This window comes from Puma concolor, chromosome B2, assembly GCF_028749965.1.
Source record: "Puma concolor isolate L17-30 chromosome B2, mPumCon1.1.hap2, whole genome shotgun sequence".
NCBI lineage: Eukaryota > Metazoa > Chordata > Mammalia > Carnivora > Felidae > Puma > Puma concolor.
In genome coordinates this window covers 18437359-18458099 of record NC_141671.1, presented here as the reverse complement: position 1 = coordinate 18458099, position 20741 = coordinate 18437359, and the positions used below count along the sequence as shown (strand labels likewise).

At 44.8% G+C, this 20741-nt stretch overlaps 2 protein-coding genes across 3 annotated transcripts in view; one reads left to right on the top strand and one right to left on the bottom strand.

Moving 5' to 3' along the window:
- Positions 1-20741, bottom strand: part of MAK (male germ cell associated kinase) — a 303103-nt gene that overhangs the window by 47586 nt on the left and 234776 nt on the right. The gene's annotated exons all lie outside the window — the stretch shown is intronic.
- The window catches only part of GCNT2 (glucosaminyl (N-acetyl) transferase 2 (I blood group)), an 83443-nt gene continuing 80431 nt past the window's right edge, over positions 17730-20741 (top strand). The window contains exons 1-2 of one of the 2 annotated variants that reach the window (XM_086706306.1): positions 17730-19356; positions 19514-20064. In XM_086706306.1, coding sequence (XP_086562432.1) covers positions 18432-19356; positions 19514-19584 — 996 coding nt within the window. In that variant the 5' untranslated portion in view covers positions 17730-18431 and the 3' untranslated portion in view covers positions 19585-20064. Of the gene's footprint in view, positions 19357-19513; positions 20065-20741 lie in introns of those variants that run through there. The other variant, XM_025917308.2, reaches the window with a different exon arrangement.

Below are 20741 nucleotides of genomic sequence, written 5' to 3'. Positions count from 1 at the left end.
CGACTTCAGCTCAGGTCACGATCTCGTAGTTTGTGAGTTCGAGCCCCGAGTGCTCTGTGCTGATGGCTCAGAGCCTGGAGCCTGCTTTGGATTCTGTGTCTCCCTGTCTCTCTGCCCCTCCCACGCTCATTCTCTGTCTTTCTCTGTCTCTCAACAATAAACATTAAAAAAAAAATTTTTTTTTAAAAGCTATGTTACAATGGAAGACACATTCATCCTTCTCCCTCTGACTGTTTTGATCATCATTTACAGCATCTCATAACTACTTTTCAATAGTTTGGATTGGGCTTTTCAGGTCCTTTTGTGGGGGCAGAGGAAGTTTCCTGGAAATTCCATTATAGCCAGCTTCTCTGGAGAAGTTGTTTTAAATCCAAGGACTTGAACCACATTCCCTGCGCGTGAACGTGTTTGCTTTTTTCTCTTCCCTCGTTGTCTCCTTCCCACCTGGTACCATTATAATTATAGACATCTGCATTTTTAGAAGAGTTTTACCCATTTATTATTATTATTATTATTATTTTATTATTCAAGAGCTGCTGACATACTAGGGATGTAGTACAGTATAAAACTTGAAAAATGCAGATGTTGAAGCACTGACAGTATCTTGTGCTTTAATACTTTGTGGCGGGATTGTACTACAGGCAGATGCTTCAAACAACTACGTAAATCACAAAAACCAAAAACAAAGCCAAGTGAAAAGGATACGCTTCAGGCTTTCCCTTGTAACCTGTTATTTAAGGGAATACTAGTGATTTGTTCTAAAGAGGATGTAAAACTTGTTCCAAGTTACTCTTCCTCCTTCCTGCCCTGCCAAGAACTTAAATGTAACTGTGATACAGCAACCCTTCCCGGGTATATTGGCAGGTGTATGTGTGATCTCAGAATACACAGGTGACATAGATATGCTATGACAGCTGGTCATGGTGGATTCATTTACATTGTTTACACTTCTATGACCCGGCCTTAAGGGAAGCTCAGTTTTTTTAAAAATACAAGCAGTGGCTTACCTACCTATCCAAATAAATGTCAAAAAAGAAGGGTGTTTGTGTTTCAGCTTTGTTTTTGCTCAGTAATACAGTCAAACAAGTTTGTTTCCAAGGGACCTGGTGAGCTGTGTAAGCATTTTTGTTTATTTCAAATAAACTATGTTTGTATATTGAAAAAAACCTGTAATCCTATAACTTAGAGATGACCACTATTCACAAACCAATGTACGTGTGTGTGTGTGTGTGTGTGTGTGTGTGTCTAGAAAGAATCTATCCCTCACCCCTGTCTCCCAAGCACTGAGAACCTATTGAGCTCAATCCCTGGTGTGGAGAAGGCATCCAATAAATCGAACTAAATATTCTTGCATAAATGATCGTAAAATTATACACATTCAATTTTATATCATACTCCATTTGTATGACACCTTGAGAATAAGCAAATCTATAGAATCAGGAAGTAGATTAGTGGTTGCTGGGCTCTGAGTTGGGGGAAGGTTAGAGCAGTGACTGTTAATAGGCGTATGATTTCTCTGGGAGATAATAAAAATGTTATCGAATCAGATAGCGGTGAAGGTTGTCTGACCTTGTAAATATAGTAAAAACCACTGAAGCGCAAACTTCAAATGGGGGGATTCTATGGGGTGCGCACAACATCGCCTTAAAAACACTACAAAAAACACATCGTAATGGCAATGACCTGTATTTGTAGTAAGTTTAAACTTTCAAAGTACCTTCCTTTTCATATATAGTTTTAATCTCATTATAATCTTATGAAGGACACGGGGCAAGTTTATCTAATCTCCTTAACAGGAGGTGAGATTGAGACCCAGAGGGACTGAGTGATTTTGCCAACATCACACAGCAAATTAGAAATAGAGCCCAATTAGATGTAGAATAAAAATATGGCAGTTCCCGTCCAGTGAACTTCTATTGTCCAATGTCATATTAATGAGTCATAATCAATATCCGGCTAATCATTTTTATCTCTTTTATATAACATTGTTATTAAATGATGACTCATTTCTTAGGTGTTTGCTGCTTGCCAGGTGGCTTCATTCAGTATTGACTAGTCATTATACGAATCTTGTGAAGTAGGTAACATTAGCTCCATTTCATGGCTTTTAGAAATTAGCTTACTGGGGGTGCGTGGGTGGCTCGGTCGGTTGAGCGTCCGACTTCGGCTCAGGTCATAATTTCACAGCTGGTGAGTTCCAGCCCCAGGTCGGGCTCTGTGCTGACGGCTCAGAGCCTGGAGCCTGCTTCGGATTCTGTGTCTCCCTCTCTTTCTGCCCCTCCCCGACTTGCTCTCTCTCTCTCTCTCTCCCTCTCAAAAATGAATAAACATTAAAAAAAGAAAGAAAGAAAGAAAGAAAGAAAGAAAGAAAGAAAGAAAGAAATTAGCTTACTTGTCCAAGGTTGCCTCACAGGGGACATTTGGCAATGTCTAGGAATATCTTTGGTTATCACAGCTGGGGGTGTGCTACTTGTATCTAGTGGATGGACCAGAATTAAAAAAAAAAAAGTTTTTTAAGTGTTTATTTATTTTTGAGAGACAGAGAGAGACAGAGAATGAGCAGGGGAGGAACAGGGAGAGAGGGAGACACAGAATCTGAAGCAGGGCTCCAGGCTCTGAGCCGTCAGCACAGAGCCCGATGCGGGGCTTAACCCACGAACCATGAGTTCGTGACCTGAGCCAAAGTCGTTTGCTTAACCGACTGAGCCACCCGGGTGGCTCTTCTTTTTTCTTTTTTCTTTTTTTCCTAATGTTTATTTATTTTTGAGAGAGAGAGACAGAGAATGAGCAGGGGAGGCACAGAGAGAAAGGGAGACACAGAATGGATGGGCCGGAATTTTTTTGCTAAACTTCCTGCAGTGTATAGGACAGCCCCCCACAACATAGAATTATCCAGCCCCAAACGTCAACAGAGCTGAGACCGAGATACCCTGCTTGAAATGATACAATGGCATAATACATGTGAAAACACTGTATAAATACAAACTACTGTTTGTTGTTTTACTCTCTAGTATGATAGTAATTCCCGGGAACATTCACCAGCACCAGGCCCTCACCTGGTGATTGCTGGATAGAGCGGTGCCTGCTAAAATGTTTTGGCGAACATTACCTGATGAAAAAAAGTCAGTCACAAGAAGACAGAGACTGCGAGATATCACTTACATGCGGTGTCTAAAGTAGTCACATTCATAGAAACAAAAAGCAGAATGTGGTTACCAGAGGCGGTGGGGGGGGGGGCGATTTGGAAAGTGTTCCGTGGGTACAGAGTTTCAGTTACGTAAGATGAAAGTTCTAGACCTTTGTTGCACAATAGATGTATGGTTCACGCTCTGTACTGTGCGCTTAAAGGTGGCGAAGAAAGGAAGTTTTATGTTGTGTGTTTTTATATCGCGAAGGAAAATGATTTGGCGAGTCGTCAACGTCAGTGACTAGGGACAGAATTTGAATCTTACAGGTTTCGGACCTCAGTACTAGGGGTTAGAAAACGATTCTGTGTCAGATTTTCCTGGGGCAGCAGGCACACCTGTTCCAGCCAATCAGACAGAAATGCAAGCATTTGTCAGCCGTGGAAGGACAGAGTGCTGGTGATGGAGGGAAGAGGGGTGAAAAGATCCGCAGTGGGACCTCATAGTGGAGACATCAAACGTATGCTTGCAAGTGGGCTCATGTGCTGGGTTCGTTCTTGTTTTTACCAGAAATATTCTACTGACAAGATTGGGCACCTGGGTGGCTCGGTCGGTTGAGCGCCGACTTAGGCTTGGGGTCATGATCTCGCAGTTCGTTGATTCAAGCCCCATGTCGGGCTCTGTGCTGACAGCTCGGAGCCTGGAGTCTGTTTCAGATTCCGTGTCTCCCTCTCTCTGACCCTCCCCTGTTCACGCTCTGTTTCTCTGTGTCTCAAAAATAAATAAACGTTAAAAAAAAAATTAAAAAAAAATAAAAGCACAAATGTTACCTTTGGTTTGGGTTCTGAGGGTAGAAACTGAATATAAGAACAAATCTTATGAAGATCATCTCAGCCCTTGTTCAATTGTCTTTCCATTGGGGGGTGAGCTGGGATAGGCAAGCACTTGTGAAATGTTGTTTTCTGAAGTCTTCTCTGTCGGACAGAGGAAGGAAACACTTTGGAAAGTGGCTGACTGCATTGGCCAGCTGGCACTCTTGGGGCCGACGTTCGATAGCCCTGTGAATTGAGGCAGGTCCCTTTCTTTCTCAGGACGGCACCTTGCTTTCCCGTGTAAAGTGGCAGCATGGGATAAGATGACCCTACCTTCCTTCCTATTCTCGTCTGTAGCTGTTTATCTTTCCTAGAAAGGACTAGAATTGAAAATGTAATAGTCAAACGACACGAAAATAATTACGACGAAACTTGAATTTTGAGGCGAGCGGGCCTAGGACGTTAGGGGGAGACTGCATGTTTAAGGCATCTCTAATTCCAAACGTGATAACGTAAGTGATGGTGCATGACCCCAGACTTCATCTTCCTGCTTTCGTATTCCCTCCTGCCTTCCCTTCCTGCCAGCACACTATGAAGGATGCCCGATAGCACCCCACACCCCAGAGCTCGCTTGCTTTTCTTCTAGCTAAGCCAACCTGCCGCTCGTCCCATTTTCTCAGACCCTCTGTTGAGTGGCATTGGTTGCTAATGGCTTAATGAGATGGAGAAAGGAAAGCTGTGTCACCCTTCTTGGCGAAATCACTTAAATCATGGGCTTCCTAATGAGACCTCTTCAATAGCATTCTGGACCCCTTGGCTGGCTGGTGGGACTGAGACCTTGAGGGGGACACGCTTTCCAGAGCCCCGCCGATGCCCCATTGAGCACTGTTCCTATGTCTTTGAAGACATGTTCTTTCCTCCAAGTTATGCCCACTCTAACGGGGAACGCAATGCTATAATGGCCTGAAAATTCTTTTGTCCTCTCATTCACGAGATTTTCTAAATTTTTTTTTTTAACGTTTTATTTATTTTTGAGACAGAGAGAGACAGAGCATGAACAGGGGAGGGTCAGAGAGAGGGAGATACAGAATCTGAAACAGGCTGCAGGCTCTGAGCTGTCAGCACAGAGTCCGACGGGGGGCTCGAACTCACGGACCGCAAGATCATGACCTGAGCCGAAGTCGGCCACTTAACCGACTGAGCCAGCAAGGCGCCCCTCATTCACGAGATTTTCAACAACGGAGAGGAAAGGAAAGACATGTCAAGCTACATGGTACAGGGCCATTGTGTGGCAACACCACATCTTGTCAATGTCTGTGAACGACAGAGTCAGGCAGAGTGCTGTCCTACGAATTTCCCATTCCCTAGGGGTGCTGGGAGACTTTAAAAGTGACCATATGCAGATAATAATAACCAGCAGTTTGAGAATATTTTTCATGTGTCAGAGTCTGCACAAAGTGCATGCCACTTATGAACTCATTAACTCACAAAAAAAAACCCCTACTGGTATCGTCTTTATTTTACAGAGGCTAAAACTGAAACAGAAAGGTAAAGCAGCTTGCTCAAGGTCACCCAGCGAGGAACCAGCACAGCCACATAAGCCTCTCTTGAAAACCCGTGCCCTGCTATTAAATATGATGTTATTCTAGCATTCACAAGGAAAAAGAGTAAAGCAAGGGAAGTAATCCAAAAGTTGTAAAATTGTACGAAGTCCACAACAATCATCTTGACGTGAAAAAAATACGACTTCTAGAGACGTCAGTAATTAACAGGGGAGGGATCAGCAAACTTTTTCTGGTCAAAAGCCAGAGAGTAAGTGTCTTAGGCATTGGTGGTCAGATGGCTTGTGTTACAACCAGTCAACTCTGTGCTTGCAACGGGGAGGCAGCCAGAGCCAATCTGTGAACAAACGAGTATGTATGAGTTCCAATAAAACTCTGCTGATGGACCCTAAAAGGTGAACTTCCTATCATGTCCATCCATCACAAAGCAGTTTTTTCTTCAGATTTTCTTGCAACAGCTTAAGAATGTAAAACCATTCTTAGCTCACGGGCTGTAAAAAAGCACATGGAAGCCTGCATTGAAGCCCCGTCCCCACCCCCTGCCATAGTCTGTGTAGAGGGAAAAGGAGACATCAGACTTAATTCAATGATGAGTGTCTACTATAAGGTAGGTGCTGAAAATACAGTGATCAGTAGACAGAAGGACCTTCCATGGGCTAATGGTGGAGCAAACAAGCAATTAGAAGGGTACAAACTCCTATACGGAAGGTGGAAGTTCTTCTAACCCAGACTGGGGAGAATAGGGAAGGGACACCAGGGAAGTAGAGCCCCATGGGGACCTGATGGGTTGGAAGGACTCAACAGGAAAAGGTAGGGGAAGAGAATATTCCTGGAGGAAGACCCATGGAGTCAGAAGAGTTAGACTTGAGAAGCGATGTTACCATTAACTCATTATTGGCTACCAGGCAAGTCAGTGTACATGTGGGCTTCCATTGGTGCCTACTGGTGTGCCAAATGGGTATAATGTCGATGCTTACCTCACCAGTTGTCAGTGAGAAAAATGGAGACCAGAGTGTGAAAGAATATTAGCTACAGTTCATTGTCAGTGTTCCCTGTGAATTGAATGAGTTGGTCTGAATAATCTGCAACACTCCCTCCAGTCCGGAAGTTCTATGAATTCCTGATTTTTATTTTTTATTTTTATTTATTTATTTTTTTAGTGTTTATTTGAGAGAGAGAGAGAGAGAGCGCGCGCGCGCGCGCGCGCGCGCGCATGCATGCGCATGAGTGGGGGAGGGGCCGAGAAAGAGGGAAACAGAATCTGAAGCAGGCTCCAGGCTCTGAGCTGACAACACAGAGCCCGTTGTGGGGCTCGAACTCACGAACCGTGAGATCATGACCTGAGCTGAAGTCGGATGCATCCAGGTAACCCCTTGATGTTTATTTATTTATTTAAAAAAAATTTTTTTTTAATGTTTATTCATTTTTGAGAGAGAGACAGAGCATGAGCGGGGGAAGGGCAGAGAGAGAGGGAGACACAGAATGTGAAGCAGGCTCCAGGCTCCAAACTGTCAGCACAGAGCCTGAGGTGGGGCTCGAACTCACGGACCACGAGATCATGACCTGAGCCGAAGTAAGACGTTACACCGACTGAGCCACCCAGGCACCCCCTCCTTGATATTTATTTTTAAATAAAGATAAACGCTGCTATTGAGCAATTCTGGATGCTGTCAATGTTAATGTCAACAGTGACCTGCCTTACCACAGCTGAAACTGCCCAAAGTTGAAGAAATATACTGTCCCTTGTATTCAGAGATGACATCAGTAATTGTGATGGTGACCCTCTCTGGAGTAAAAGGTCTGCAAGGTGGATAAACGACCCCCCACATGGGAAGACCCCCTGGAATGGGCAGCTGTGACAGATTCGTCAGGGTCTTCACTGGAGACTTCGAAGGTAGTCAACACTGCCCCGCTCTTGCTCTGTTGGCCCCAGTGGCTCATGTTCTCAGATCTGCTCCCCACCTTCCTTGTGAGAGAGGAGCTGCAGACTTGCGGTTGATCCCCTTCAGTGAGTGGCACCATTTCTCTTCTTGCTCAAAATCACAAGTGGGAGTAGATTTCCCAACAATCTCAGGATAAACGTGAAGACTGACGTCAGCAACGGTATGAAGTCCAGCAAGGGAAAAATAAAAAGAGATGATGGGGAAAATGAAGGTGAAGGTGTTTGGGTTTGTTGAAGGGCTTCTAGCCATTTCTGTAACTGTTGTGTTCCTGTATGCCAATTTAGTTTCACAAAAATACCCGCGAATGAGGAAAACCTCAAACTTCAAAATTTCTCCAGTGTTTGCAGAAGTCCATGACAGGATGGTGACAGGAAAGGAAAACTTCTGGGATGAAAATATACCAGCGACACTGCAGGAGAGAGGAAAACTTTCCCCTCTTCCCTTCTAGGTGCTTTGGCTGGTCTAATAATTAAATTGACGTAAGAGAGATGAACAAGGAGAAAAACAAATTTAATTTCAGAGGTGTGGGAGCTCATAGAAATTTGATACTCAAAGAAGTGACCCACAGAGGCAGCTTTTATATCTTTTAGACAAAGAAATAATGAATGCCCCAAGAGGCATATTTGGGGCAGGCTGTTCTGAATCCCATCAACACCACTGAGAAACGTAACTTGTCAACAATACTGGATCCCAAATCACTACCTACGGAAGCCTCTGCCTGAAGGTGAAGCTGAGTTCTCTTTGGTATAGGTTATCCCCAAAGGCTTGAATATATTTGAAAGGCTCTTCGAGACTATTTGCACACCTCAAAATTTCTACTATGTTCATGCAGATGAGAAAGTCATCTCCACTTTCAAAGATGCAGTGGGAAGGCTATCGAGCTCTGCTAACCGTGGATATTCCTGTGTGTTTCTTTTTAAAAGCTATTTGAATTAGGGGCGCCTGGGTGGCTCAGTCATTTAAGCGTCCGACTTCGGCTCAGGTCATGATCTCACTGTCCGTGAGTTCAAGCCCCACATCGGGCTCTGTGCTGACAGCTCAGAGCCTGGAGCCTGCTTCCCATTCTGTGTCTCCCTCTCTTTCTGCCCCTCCCCTGCTCGCACACTGTCTCCCTCTCTTTCTCTCTTTCTCTCAAAAATAAACAAACATTAAAACAAAAATTTTTTAAGCAATTTGAATTAAAGAGCAAAGGAGTTGCATTATTGTTTTTCTTTGCAATTCAGCGGAGGTGAATTTTTAATGCATATTAGCCATTTTTCTGTGTCTGTGAGTTACCAGTTTTCTCCATGGTGGGCGTGGAATTTAAATGTTGTCTTGGAGAAAAGTAGGTTAGGTAGGTCCCTAGAAGAAATGATAAGGGTATTTAGAGGAGAGAATGCAGCTCCTAATGAGCAGGGAAGGCCTGAAGTTATTTGAATGGGCGGGACCTGTTAAGGAGTATGGTGAAGTAATTAGGTCATCACCAAGGAGTGGAAAATCCATTTGGCTGACATCATTTGGCTTGACTGGCTCTTTAAAATGAGAGGACCCAATCCTTAGCCCTCAGAAGAGCTACTTCTTCTTCCCCTCTTCCATCTTCATAGGCTGGAGGGTCTGAAAAACTCCAATGTATACGAATACAGATATCTGGTGACTTTATTCCTTTGTTGGTAAAAGATGTAGACTCCCATAAAGCATTTTATTTACCTCTGTAGCAAGAGTCCTACGGAGTGGGCTCTGTTTTTTATACTTTTGCAAGTGGTACAGAATGCCAGGCTGTGAAGAAGTTAATGAGGAAGTTGAATACAAATAAGGAAGTTGAACTGTAGATCTGTGTCTACACAGAGCACAGTGTAGGATGAGGGAAAAGATAACCAGCCAAAGCAGTTACAATTTTTCTCTTCAGATTAGAAAAATAATCCACGACTATAAACATGGAAAACAGGAATAAGTATATAAGGACAATAATTTCCCATTATCCTTACACTCAAGAGAAAATTCTATTAGAACAGTTGGGCTCCTTGGGGCATCTGGGAGGCTCAGTCGTTTCAGCATCTGACTTCGGCTCAGGACATGATCTCCCAGCTCCTGGATTCGAGTCTCATGTCAGGCTTTGTGCTGACAGCTCAGAGCCTGGAGCCTGCTTCCCATTCTGTGTCTCCCTCTCTCTCTGCCTCTCCCCCTCTCATTCTCCCTCCCTCCTTCTCTCTCTCTCTCTTTCTTTCTCTGTCAAAAATAAATAAACATTAAACACACACACACACACACACACACACACACACACACACAGTTGGGCTGCTTTTAGTCTTTTCAGGAGAAAGTTGTTTTAAGAATTGCTGGGGCCCAGTGACTCAGTGGGTCAAGCATCTGACCCTTGATTTCAGCTCAGGTCATGATCTCACAGTTTGAGATTGAGCCCCGAGTCAGGCACGGAGCCTGCTTGGGATTCTCACTCTCCCTCGCTCTCTGCCCCTCCCCCAACTCCCCCTCTCAAAATAAATAAATACACTTAAAAAAAAGAAAGAATTGCTGATTTGCTATTCCTTTAGCTTCTGTTGACTCTACTACAAATTTTGAGTTTGGAAACCTATTGGATTTTATAAGTTGCTTCTAACCATTAATGGGAAAAGAGGAACTGGGTAAAAGCGTAATAGCACCTAGCCTGTTCCCTGGAACGTGAATCATAATTCATTCCTGGAAAAGTACGTTAAGAGCACATAGGCCCTCCTGTTTGTCTGGCCTGAGGCTCGGAGTGAAGAAGTAACTTGTTCAAGGTACAATTTGCATTGCGGATGGTAGAACCTGCCCTCCTAACTCCTATTCCGGGGCATTTCCTAGGAGTGGCCTCCTTGTGATTCCCCTTCCTTTAGTGGGCCGATGTGTGTGAGGAGTACGGATCTAAATCCCTTAGAACTCGCTCTGGATCTGAGACCATAGGATTTCCCAACGGAACTAAATTTAAGGGGGAATCTTCAGCACAAATGATCTGTGAAGAGAACCCCAAAATCCCTTCTGTGGCAAAAGCGAACTTTGAGTGGGGGAAATGGAGGGTAGTCTCTGAAAAATACCAGAGAATAATGCTTATGCATCCTACCTCAGGGCGCCCTCGTGGGAGCTCCGGTTATATCAAGGACGACTATTTCCCTATGCAACTTCTTATAACCTCTCTCGGGTTGGAAGCCTTAGATTCAGAGCCCTTCGGGATTCTGTAGGGAAGGGATCAGCTGGTAGTAACCCGATTACAGTAACTTGAGACATCAAAGCTCCAGCCACAGTTCCTTCTTGTGTTCCCAGGCCAGCCCTTTGAGGGTGGGACTAAAGGCGAGCAAAACTTTGTGCGGCCACGTTCCAGCTTTTATTATTCTACTTCTAAACACCAAGGGTAATTTGGTTAGGCTGCCTTTACCTTAAAGAGAACAGGTATTTGCTGTAGGGTGTTTCTGGGCAACTTTATCCTCCTGGGAAGGAGAGAGAGAGAGAAAGAGAGATTAATTTGGGGAAAATGACCAGAGAGAGGAGATTGAAGGAAGAGGCACACTGCACTACCTCTATTTAAATTTTTTCAAATATTTTTTAAATTATTTGTTTTTGGGAGAGAGAGCATGAGTGGGGCGGGGGATAGGGACAGAGGCAGGGGTAGGGGGAAGAGAAGGTCCAAAGCAACTCTACGCTGAGCAGCAAGCCTGGCAAAGGGCTCAAACTCACAACCCACGAGATCGTGATCTGAGCCGAAGTCTAAGCGCAACCGACCGAGCCACCCAGGAGCCCCGAGTTACCTCGATTTAATCCTGAGAGCCGTGTACGATCCCATACGATTGTACTCGTGTGGGCTGCCTTTACGTTGTATATTTCCAGAACCTAGCATCCTGCCTGGCCTAAAGGAAATCCACAAAACATGTTGAACAAGTGAATGAGCCCTTTGATAGTGGTACATGGGATTTCCATGCCTCAGGGTTTCTCAAAGAACAGCTTGGGTTAGCGTGGTGTTTCATTATGTGACGTTCTTCCTGGGGACTGTGATTTTTCATTTGTCTTGGTAAATCGTTGGTGTCCGTATATGTTTAATTACAACCTTAAAGTTTTTATTAAAGGACAACATTCATTTCTAATTTAATGGTTTACATTATGTTCCCCGGTTTCCTTGAGGCAAGGGGAAAGTGTTTCCAGAATTTAATAAAATGCTTGGCACCGTCTGATGGTTAAAACGTACTTTACTTAATCAGTCCCCACAACATTCCTGTGAGGTATGAACTTCAGCTGAGAATAAGGATCACTGAAATGGAACGCTGGACCAGCTAGAAAAAGAACGTAGTTTTGCAAGTGATTTCTACGACAATCCATCTCCCAGAACTACAGACGGATCCACTCAGTAAGTTGGGGTTTTGCCAAACGCGGAGCTACTGTTCTATTTTTCTTATTTTTGCAAGCTGGGCCCGTGGCGAGCGCGTTAGGAAGGCGCGTCCTGAGGTTGTCGTCTTTCTACAACGTTGGCTTTATTCAATCCTGAGGCGAGGTGAACATACTTGTAAAGCAGGTTGGGGATTCTAAACTCCCAGACGTTTCACCGCGCATTTGACTTGGCTTCCACCCCAGCACACGAAACAAAGCACAGTACAAAGTCACTCAACAAACAGGATGCAATACGGAATATGACGCGAACGAACCACACGCGAAGTCAATCCGCAGGCACGCCGTTGGGGTGACGCCTTGGTCTGGTCTGGGTCAGCTCTCAGTGTGTACCACAGCGGAGGATCTCTGTCGTGTTCAGAGATCGACCAGGCACACAGCCTGTGGTGGCAGTTGCCTTTCAAACGCGGTCAGACATGTAAGAGCCTACGTATGGAGCATTGGGCAATTTGCCACGAGAGTCCTTCCTTTTTAAGAGTTTAATCAGGCCTTTGCAGGCCTCTTCTGATCCTATTGATGATCAGCTCTGGTTCTTCCAGGTTTGTGTAGCCTTCGTCCTGTCAGTCTGTGCTGCACTGGGGGGTATCTTGTCTTAGCTGCAGCACCCTTGGCTGCTTTCTTGATCGCCTCACTACTTGACGTGAGTGACTCCATCTTGCTCTCTACAAAGCCTTTGACCTCTTGTAAAGAAGGTTTTTGTTTTTCGAGCGAGAGCACGCACACGAGCGGGGGAGAGGGGCAAAGAGAGAGAGGGAGAGAATCATAAGCAGGTTCCACGCTCAGCGCGGAGCCCGACACAGGGCTCAATCCCCCGACCTGGAATCATGACCCGAGCGGAAATCAGGAGTCAGATGCTCAACCGACTGAGCCACTCAGATGCCCCAAGAAGGTTTTTCCCATCCAGTGGGGTATTGGCCAAAGAGGGAATAGGCATTAAAGAGTTTCTTGTAGACTGTGGGCTTTGGGAATTAAAAATGGGGACCCTGTAACTCCAGTGTCCGGGCGTCCTACAGATGAGGGGCTCACTTCTTTGTACTCTATTCTGAATGAACAGCATATTGCAGTCGGAAGAAGGGAGGCTATGCTCTTTCAGCCTGTTATTCTCAGTGATCAGAAGCACAGGGTCTCCCCTGTCGTAGGATCACCTGCTGCAGCAGAGGACTTACGTTCCTCTAACTTCAAAATCAAATTGATGACTTTCTGAGGAATAGAGCAGAAAAGAGAAAGCAGAGAAATCTAGAAAGGCACCAGGATTGGACGGACCCCTGTTCTATTTTCTCTCCTGACACCCAACCTCTAAAATCCAACCAGAACCCAAACCTGAGGATTTTCTGAACTGGGGGGAGGTCCGCTGTTCAAACATCCGAAGTCCGTGGGCTCAGACTCCTCCGTTGGCCCTTGGCATTGAAACTGAGGGTTGCCCATTATCTCTTCGTGTGTAAATGAGCTGGAAAGTGTTTGGGCTCAGAGACTCAACTTGACACTATTGAAGTGCTGTTCACTTTTCAACATGTTTCCTCAGCTCTGCATTGTCCCAGTGATATTTAATTGAGTGCTTGAAAAGAACCAGCTTTTCCGTGCCTTTCCACACTATCCTATGTCCAGTTATTCTGTGTTAAACTACCACAGCCTTCCTCATTTCCTCTCTGCACCCTGCTTTTCCAAGCCTTTCCCTCAAGGTCTGACGCCTCCGACCAGCCCCGAGCTGGGTGCTGTATTCCTTCTAGAATCCTCTCAGCTCCACCAGGAGGTTGATGTTGCCTAGATTTGGGATATGAAAAACCAAGACTCGGAGGTGTGGGTGACATGGCTAGGAAGGAAGCAGCCGTTGGGAGTTAGAACTCAAATTTACCCACAAGGAAGCTGTGAAGTGTGAGACTAAATGTGTCGTTCAGGGGCTCCAAGCTGTCCACGTTGGCGTTGGTCCAACTGGAGACTTTCTGACATGCGAACCCGGGCTCTTTTTGTCTATTTAAAGCCCTGTTGCTTCAGGCTATTTCCTGTGGTTAGAAAAAAGCACTGATGAGGATTAAACAGGGTCCTGAATTTAACGATAGTAAATACAGAAATAAATAGAGGAAGACAGAAGAGGAAGAGAGGAGAGCCAAGGCAGGGCAAGAGCTGGAAGAGTGAAAAAGGGCAAAATGTCAAGTGCATGTAAAACCAACTTAATCCAAGACGCTTGTTTCCTGCGACCTCACCCAGGCTTTCGTAGATTCTGAGCAAGTCTCCATGTGGCTTCCCTGGTTTTTCTCACTTGGGCACAGAGGTGATGTCACGACGATACTACGCAGAAAGCGCTTTGGGCATCATGTGGCCCCCAAAACAAGTAAGGTGAAGATCATGACAGCTTATCCACCTCCGTAGAAACGAAGCCCTTCTGCTCCCTTCTACAGACAGTTGTTGAGATTACACTCTAAGTGCAGTTTTCTTAGAGGAACAGAAATTCATTGATGTCCAGGGCTGAGAATTTATAGTACGTGTAATACTAACAAAGCAAGCATAGGTTGAACTGTGGGACATAAATATGCACCCTGCAATTTATTGAGTGACCAAGCCACAGGTCTGTACTGGTTCCCACGTTTTTCAGAACTCCATCCCACCCAGTCGCTGCCTCCAACTTAGAATTTGGGACATGAACGTCGATCTAATGCTCAAGCTGGGATGGAGAATCATCTGTTCTTTTTGGTCACCCGTTACCACTCCCTTCTATTATTTCGCACAAACGCAAATGCATCAGAGCTCAGGACTTAAGAGAATGAATGGTGACAAGAGAGAGTATGTGAACGAGAGGGGAAGGGGCAGAGAGTGGGAGAGAGCGAATCCCGAGCAGGCTCTGTGCTGGAAGCACAGAGTCCAACACGGGGCCCAAACTCACAAACCGTGAGATCATGACCTGAGCCGAAATCAAGAGGCGGATGCTTAGCCAACTGAGCCACCCAGGAGCCCTGATACTAGTCTTTATTTATTTTTTTTTTAATTTTTTTTTTCAACGTTTTTTTATTTATTTTTGGGACAGAGAGAGACAGAGCATGAACGGGGGAGGGGCAGAGAGAGAGGGAGACACAGGATCGGAAACAGGCTCCAGGCTCCGAGCCATCAGCCCAGAGCCTGATGCGGGGCTCGAACTCACGGACCGCGAGATCGTGACCTGGCTGAAGTCGGACGCTTAACCGACTGCACCACCCAGGCGCCCCTGATACTAGTCTTTAAAAATGTTTAGCATTGTTGAAGATTCTATTTGACATAACTGTGAATGCTTCTCTGGCATCAGCGGGCTTTGTAACAGTGCCAAAAAGTTCAGGTGAGGTGCAATTAAGGATTCAACTGCAGCAAAGCACTAAATTATAAATGTTCTTCGCTCTGCAACTATAAATTCAGGGAGCTGTAGATTCAGAGAAAAGTCAGCCAGCCGTTAGAGATGCATTTCCGTACAAATCCAAACCACAATGAGATACCACCTCACCCCTGTCAGAATGGCTAACATTAACAACTCCCGGCAACAACAGATGTTGGTGAGAATGCAGAGAAAGGGTCTCTTTTGCACTGCTGGTGGGAATGCAAGCTGGTGCAGCCACTCCAGAAAACAGTATGGAGGTTGCTCAAAAAATTAAACATAGAACTACCCTACGACCCAGCAATTGCACTGCTAGGCATTTATCCACAGGATACAGGTGTGCTGTTTCGAAGGGACACCTGCACCCCCATGTTTATAGCAGCACTATCAACGATAGCCAAAGTATGGAAAGAGCCCAAATGTCTATCAATGGATGAACGGATAAAGAAAATGTGGTATATATATACCATGGAGTATTACTCAGCAATCAAAAAGAATGAAATCTTGCCATTTGCAACTATGTGGATAGACCTGGAGGGTATTATGTTAAGTGAAATTAGTCAGAGAAAGACAAAAATCATATGACTTCACTCATAGGAGGACTTTAAGAGACAAAACAGGTGAACATAAGGGAAGGGAAACAAAAATAATATAAAAACAGGGAGGGGGACACAACAGAAGAGACTCATAAATATGGAGAACACACAGAGGGCTGCTGGAGGGGTTGTGGGCTAAACAGATAAGGGGTATTCTCGAATCTACTCCCGAAATCATTGTTGCACTGTATGCTAACTAACTTGGATGTAAATTAAACAATAAATAAAGTAATTAATAAAAAAAACCATTTTTTCATACAAGTTTTCAGTGAATAAAACTTAAAAGGGCACATCGAAGGAAACACAAGCCAATAAAATGTTTGAAGAACAGAAAAGAAAAAACAAAAGGAAAGAAAAGACATGCATTTCCCGGGGCGGTGCCTGGGTGGTTTAGGCCATTAAGCACACAAGAAATATTATGTAAACAGGTGTTTGGGTTGATCCAATTCTATTTTGGGTCCTATTGACAAGACTGTATGCATCTGAATCATACTCTAGAACTGGATTTAGAAAACAAGTAAGACTTGACTCACCTAGTTCTGGAGAATTTCCACAAGAATGGCCTTATCATCGTTTCCTGCTCCTGAGGCTTACAAAATAAAATTGACAATCACCTCATCAACGCGTCAGCTTTCAACTGGGGTGGGAAAAACAACACCCGATACTAACTCCAGTCTTGTGTTCTAAGGTGATGATTGGGAAGACGATGCCCAATGAGGACCCGGTGGCCCCGTGGCAATGACAGTAAACGCAAGACACGGGCTGCACACGGGCATCGCCCTGGTGTTCTCAGGAAAAGTCAGAACGTGTCCGTCTATGGGCAAGAGGTAAATAGACTTCCTGACATGAAAACACTGTGTTTACAAAGCAGTCTAAAATATTATGTTGTCTTTTAGAAAAAAAAATTTTTTTAATGTTTATTTATTTTTAAGAGACAGAGAGGGAGATACAGAATCCGAAGCAGGCTCCAGGCTCTGAGCTGTCAGCACAGAGCCCGATGCGGGGCTCGAACCCACCGGCCGTGCGATCGTGACCCGAGCCGAAGTTGGGCGCTTAACCGACTGAGCCACCCAGGCACCCCTATTATGTGGTATTTATAACGAAGATGCATTGAGAAAATAGAGACGTCGGCTGTACCCACGTGTACATACACAAAGATGAGAAATCCTTAATACTTGGAATCTCACACTAATGTGATCAGGGAAACAGGGAAATGAAAACTAGAGCTCTCTTGATCAATAAATATTTGATTGTCTAGCCCGGGCAGACGATGGTGGGAGCCAGAAACAGACAAGAGAGATGTGAGTGCAGCGCTAACTTCTGTGAGTGGGCGCGGCATGCTCTCACACCCACATGCATCAAGCTACCAAATAAAGTAAAAGTGATCCATGCTGTCTTTGACAGATCATCTAACTGGCATAGACTCACGGAGCAAAGAATAAGGGAAGTGTAAAAAAGGTTGCAAAGGAGAAGTGATGATTGTGTCCTTTTCTTGACTCATGACGCGGGAGGGGGCTTTTGTTCCCTCTCCTCTCTGCAGCCCTGGGCGTCGCTGGGCGTGGCCATGAACTTGTTGCATGTTATCTCATGACTGACCTATGAAGGTGGTAAAATTCATTTTTTTACACAGGATACTCCTTTGGAAGCGCTCGTACGTTTGTAAAGCCTCTCTCCTTGAGTTCTGGAACCTCCCAGACCGAGACAACCTTTCTCTCCTACCTCTCGGGGCGTCAGTCTACTCCAAGGGCACCCAACTTGGGCCGGGTGTGAAATCAACCTGACATTTCACTAACTTCAGTTTTAGCCTTTACACAATTTCTGGGTAACCACAACTGTTCCTTTTGGGGGTGGCTTTTTTTTTTTTTTAATTAACCTTTATTCACCAAGTCCCCCAGTCGCTTTGTGTAGTAAGTTAGGCGGTGATGTAAGTTTGCTAATGTACCTTTTAGAGGACCTCACCTCGCCGCAGAGAAAATTAAGCCCTGGAAAGAATTTGGCTCAGCAGCCAGTCATATGCCTTGCTAAAATAGCACAGCCGGCCAATATAGGGAGGAGGGTGTGTGTGTGGAAAAAGACAGGGTTAAGCAATTAATTTTTAAGCACTAAATATTTATTGACAGAGTGTCTCTCCAGGCAGTGTTCACATGCTTAGAGCTGAAGCTTTTAACTTGGCAGTGCTGTTTAAGCAAACAAAGTCAGTCAGTTGAACGCAATGATTAACAGGAAGTTGGGGAGCTGACATAGTGGGCAACCTTTGGCCGGGAGAAGAAGCTACGGTAGAAATCTTAGAGGGATCACTTGCGGAATGGTGACCTCACCCTTAGGTGATTTTAATGTGGGGACAGGGGGACACATCAGAATCAGAATCTTCCCGAGGCGGCTGGTTTTTGTGTGGTAACAGGTGGCAGGTTCACCGGAGAGAGAGCAGAGCAGATGTCCCCAGGAGCTACTTCAGAAATGTGTCATAGAGAGGTTGAAATGAAACACAGCCGCGAATGAGCTGGAAAGGAAGAAAGAAAAAGGACAAAACCGTCGCCTGGAAGGGCCCAGAGCAGTCGATCAGAATTGCGAGTCCCCAGAGGATGATTTATGGATTCCGGAGGCAATGTAAGTTAAATATATCTACACTCTGATCCGATCTCAAGAGGCGTTTACTCACTTTTGCTTTGAATGATGGTCTCTTGGAAGCATTGTCTTTTTAGTGTGTCTCTTATCATGGCCCTGATCTTTGTATTTGTTTATAAGAACGAGTTAAGGGAGGATAAGCGTTTTCTGAGGGCATCTCTGTCCAATGCCTCGCTGTTAGCAGAAGTCTGTCATCAGATTTTTAAGGGGAAGGTTTTTTACCCAACAGAGAATGCCCTGAAAACTACCCTCCGTGAATCTACCTGCTATGACTACATGGCTCAAAGTCACTATATAACAGAAACGCTCTCTAAGGAAGAAGCGGGGTTCCCTTTGGCTTACACAGTGACCATCCACAAAGACTTTGGCACTTTTGAGAGACTCTTTAGGGCGATTTATATGCCCCAAAATGTCTACTGTGTTCATGTGGATGAAAAGGCGACGGATACATTTAAAAATGCGGTGAAGCAATTACTAAACTGCTTCCCAAATGCTTTTCTGGCTTCTAAAATGGAGCCAGTGGTCTATGGTGGGATTTCCAGGCTCCAGGCCGACCTGAACTGCATCAAAGATCTCGCGGCCTCCGAGGTGCCATGGAGGTACGCCATCAACATGTGTGGGCAAGATTTCCCCCTGAAAACCAACAAGGAGATAGTTCAGTATCTGAAAGGATTTAAAGGGAAAAACATTACCCCGGGGGTGCTGCCCCCCAGTCATGCTATCGGACGGACTAAATACGTCCACCAAGAGCTATTACACCAAAAAAACTCCTACGTGATTAAAACGACAAAATTAAAACCTCCACCTCCTCACAACATGACCATTTACTTCGGCACTGCCTATGTGGCCCTCACGAGGGAATTCGCCAACTTTGTCCTCCAAGATCAGCACGCACTCGACTTGCTTTCCTGGTCCAAGGACACCTATAGCCCCGATGAACATTTCTGGGTGACGCTCAATAGGATTCCAGGTACGTGTGTGTCTCTTAACTTTTGTTCTTGTGAGTAAACGTTGCACGATCGGTACTGAATAAACCTCTCTCAAAAATAGTAAAAAAAAAAAAAAAAAATGTTGAATGGGGAAGACCGTTACCGTTTTAAATGTTAATCAAAAAATCTTTCCAGCAGTTCTGCTCCCAGATGTAACTCATGATCCGACTCATGTCCATGGCACAGATGAGGAAACTGAGACATTGTGATGAGCAGGGCAGAGCTAGAGCTCAACCGTCTGACTTGATTTTGCTGCTATGCCACGCTGCCTTTTTGGATCCGTAGACTCACTTCAAATGTGTGTGGCAGTCTCGAGACAGGGCAAAGGGTTGAGGGGAAAGCTGGCTGTGCCTATAAAAGATCAAACCCAATTCTCCTTTAAGGGTGATGTTATTTACAATCGGGAATAAAGCTCATAAAGTAAATTTGAATGGCAGTTCGGACAATTTTTTTTTTTTTTTAATTTTTAACGTGTATTTATTATTGACAGAGAGACACAGAGTGTGAGCAGGGGAGGGGACAGAGAGAGGGAGAGACACAGAATCCGAAGCAGGCTCCAGGCTCCGAGCTGTCAGCACAGAGCCCGACGCGGGGCTGGAACTCACAAACTATGAGATCGTGACCTGAGCCGAAGTCGGTCGCCTAACCAACTGAGCCACCCAGGCGCCCTCGGACATTTTAATAATACTTTTGCTCCTGTTGCAAATCCCCATCCTTTCAACATGGGAGCAGGGGACGACTTCAAAATTTTTTATTTGCAAGTTCTTTCCTGGAATCAAACCAGACATTTAGAGGGCCTTAAAGGAATGTGATTGCATGAATGTGCTCAAGGTACCCAGCTAGCACGCGATCCTGCCAATTGTATAAACCAGGTCTCGTAAGCCTGGTATTCCTTTAACTTGATTTCAGTTAGCTCTCAGTGGTTACTAAATTAACGGTACCTTCCCTTTGGTCCGCGTTCTAAATGAGTTGAATGATCTTAAGTTGTTTACACTGAACTGATGCAGTCCTGCTAGTTCAAATCAAAATAGGAATTCAGATTCACAGCCAAGGGAAAAGCAACTGGAATCAATATGATGATCAGATTCACGGTTTCTTGAGCTTGTTGCTTCATTGAGGCCAAGTACCATTTCCCAAAGGGCCTGACCACCTGGGTGGACCTCGCCTTACGTGTTCATTCATTCCGTGTCCAGGTAATTCTCAGAGACGCCCAGGGCTTCGAACCAGGTGCCTGTTGTAGATGTTGTTATACAAAACTTCATAGACCTAGAAACCTGTTTTTTCTCCCCAACCACTTGAAAACAACCTCTTTATTTATTTTTAAGATTTTTTAAAATTTTTATTTAAAAGAAAAATTTTTTTCAAC